Source organism: Austrofundulus limnaeus, unplaced genomic scaffold (assembly GCF_001266775.1).
Source record: "Austrofundulus limnaeus strain Quisiro unplaced genomic scaffold, Austrofundulus_limnaeus-1.0 Scaffold54, whole genome shotgun sequence".
Lineage (NCBI taxonomy): Eukaryota > Metazoa > Chordata > Actinopteri > Cyprinodontiformes > Rivulidae > Austrofundulus > Austrofundulus limnaeus.
In genome coordinates, this window is record NW_013952456.1 from 2,376,435 (window position 1) to 2,378,193 (window position 1,759).

The window sequence follows — 1,759 nt, forward strand, 5'->3', positions numbered from 1 at the left end:
ATAAAAAAAAGTTAATTTTGGGGTAAGTTACTCTTTAAATTCATTTAAATTAATCAGATTATTCTCTACTGTCTGTGATGTTGGCAATGCTCTGTTCTATTTTCTCCTCTGACATCACTTCCTGTTACTTCACATCCAAATATCTCAACAACTATTCATCTCAGCAGCATGMATTYTTGTTTTGTAGTATTTTATGAATGCTATCTTTCCAAAAATATAATCATATATTTTACAAAAATTTATTGTCATGGGTTCTTTAACGTGGTAGTAGCTGAGAGTCATTCAGAACACACACTATAAGGCTATAAGATCTCGCGAGATGTCACAACTACGCTCAAGAGGGTTATTAATAACTCCGTGCAGTCTCTGCAGGAGGTGATTCGTAGTCAAGAACTGATTTGTAGGAAGTTTTTCACATTGTTGTGCACTTCTTAAACTAGTTTCCTCGCGCGCACATGGACCAACACAAGTTGCAGCAACTGTTCTGTTACAAAAGTTACAACATCTGTTCCACGATGACAGCGGGACACATGCGGCTCATTTAGCCTTCAAGGACTGGTTTGCCTTTAAGACGGACACACACCAAACTCATTCACAAACACACACACGTCAGTACTCACATGTTGGTTATCAGTGAATGGCGTGAATCCGCTGTCAAGGAGCCGGACCGAATGTCAACAACAGGCAGTGTTTATGGGTTCGCTTGTTCTTCCTGCTAACCCTGACAGTGGCAGACACGCTGCTGCTGCTKACACTGAGGAAGTAGGAAAAGGTAGGCTTGTGTACACAAACACAGAAGGAGTCACTTCAGGACGGCCGAGCWGGAGCTCCAACAGCGTCCTGCTCGCTCCCCTCTCGTGTAGTAAAAGGGAGCTGGGACTCCTGGAGCTAGTTGCTAACTGTGCACACCGAAGCTAACGGAGCTAGCAGCTGGTACCTTCCGTCCACAGTCTGGCAGATACGACAAGACTGCGCCTGCCTTCTATTTAATCTCTCTCTCTCTCTCTCTCTCTCTCTCTCTCTCTCTCTCTCTCTCTGCTTCTTTCATCCCCCCGTTTAACGTGACGCAATGCTACACGCCCCCTCTTCTCCTCTCAGCCAATCAGAAGACGGGCCAAGACAGCACGCGCTGAGCGGCACCATTTAAAGAGCACCAACCATCCATTCATCAGCCCTTTAAATACATTACTTTTTACTCAGAATCATGTTTTTACACAGCTTCCTGTGGTGTTTTAATACAGGTTTTAAAAAAAATTATAACGTTTATTAAGAGTTTCATTTTCACTAGAGGGCCGCTATGCTGAGTTGGGTAGTAACAAGTTGCATTAACTCAGTTACATTTACTTGATTAACTTGTTGGGGGAAAAGTACTTTTATGAGTACTTTTACTATGCTGTATATTTTACTTTTACTTGAGTAATTTTATTACGAAGTATCGCTACTCTTACTTGAGTAAAATTTTGGGATACTCTACCCACTGTGAGTAACTTCACTGAATGAAGAACAAGCTTGTTTGTTTTATTTTACCAAAAATTCACCAGACASAGACAAACACCTGCAGTTTTTGTTATTTTCATACTTTTTTATTTTGAAAGAAATTGATTTGGAAAGATGTTTCTTTTGCCTGAATTTGTTATTGTGTTATTTATATGAATTATTTGATCTTCAAAATACCAAAATTTCCATCCATCCATCCATTTTCTTCCGCCTAGCCGGGGTCGGGTCGCGGGGGCAGCAGCTTCAGAAGGGAGGCCCAGAC

At 41.4% G+C, this 1,759-nt stretch overlaps 1 protein-coding gene across 1 annotated transcript in view; it reads right to left on the minus strand.

Annotated features, from left to right (window-relative positions):
- Nucleotides 1-1,017, minus strand: part of LOC106517946 (pyruvate carboxylase, mitochondrial) — a 382,167-nt gene extending 381,150 nt beyond the window's left edge. Inside the window, exon 1 of the mRNA XM_014008998.1 lies at nucleotides 621-1,017. Coding sequence (XP_013864452.1) covers nucleotides 621-622 — 2 coding nt within the window. The 5' untranslated portion in view covers nucleotides 623-1,017. The remainder of the gene's footprint in view (nucleotides 1-620) is intronic.
- Nucleotides 1,018-1,759: the final 742 nt, after the last annotated feature.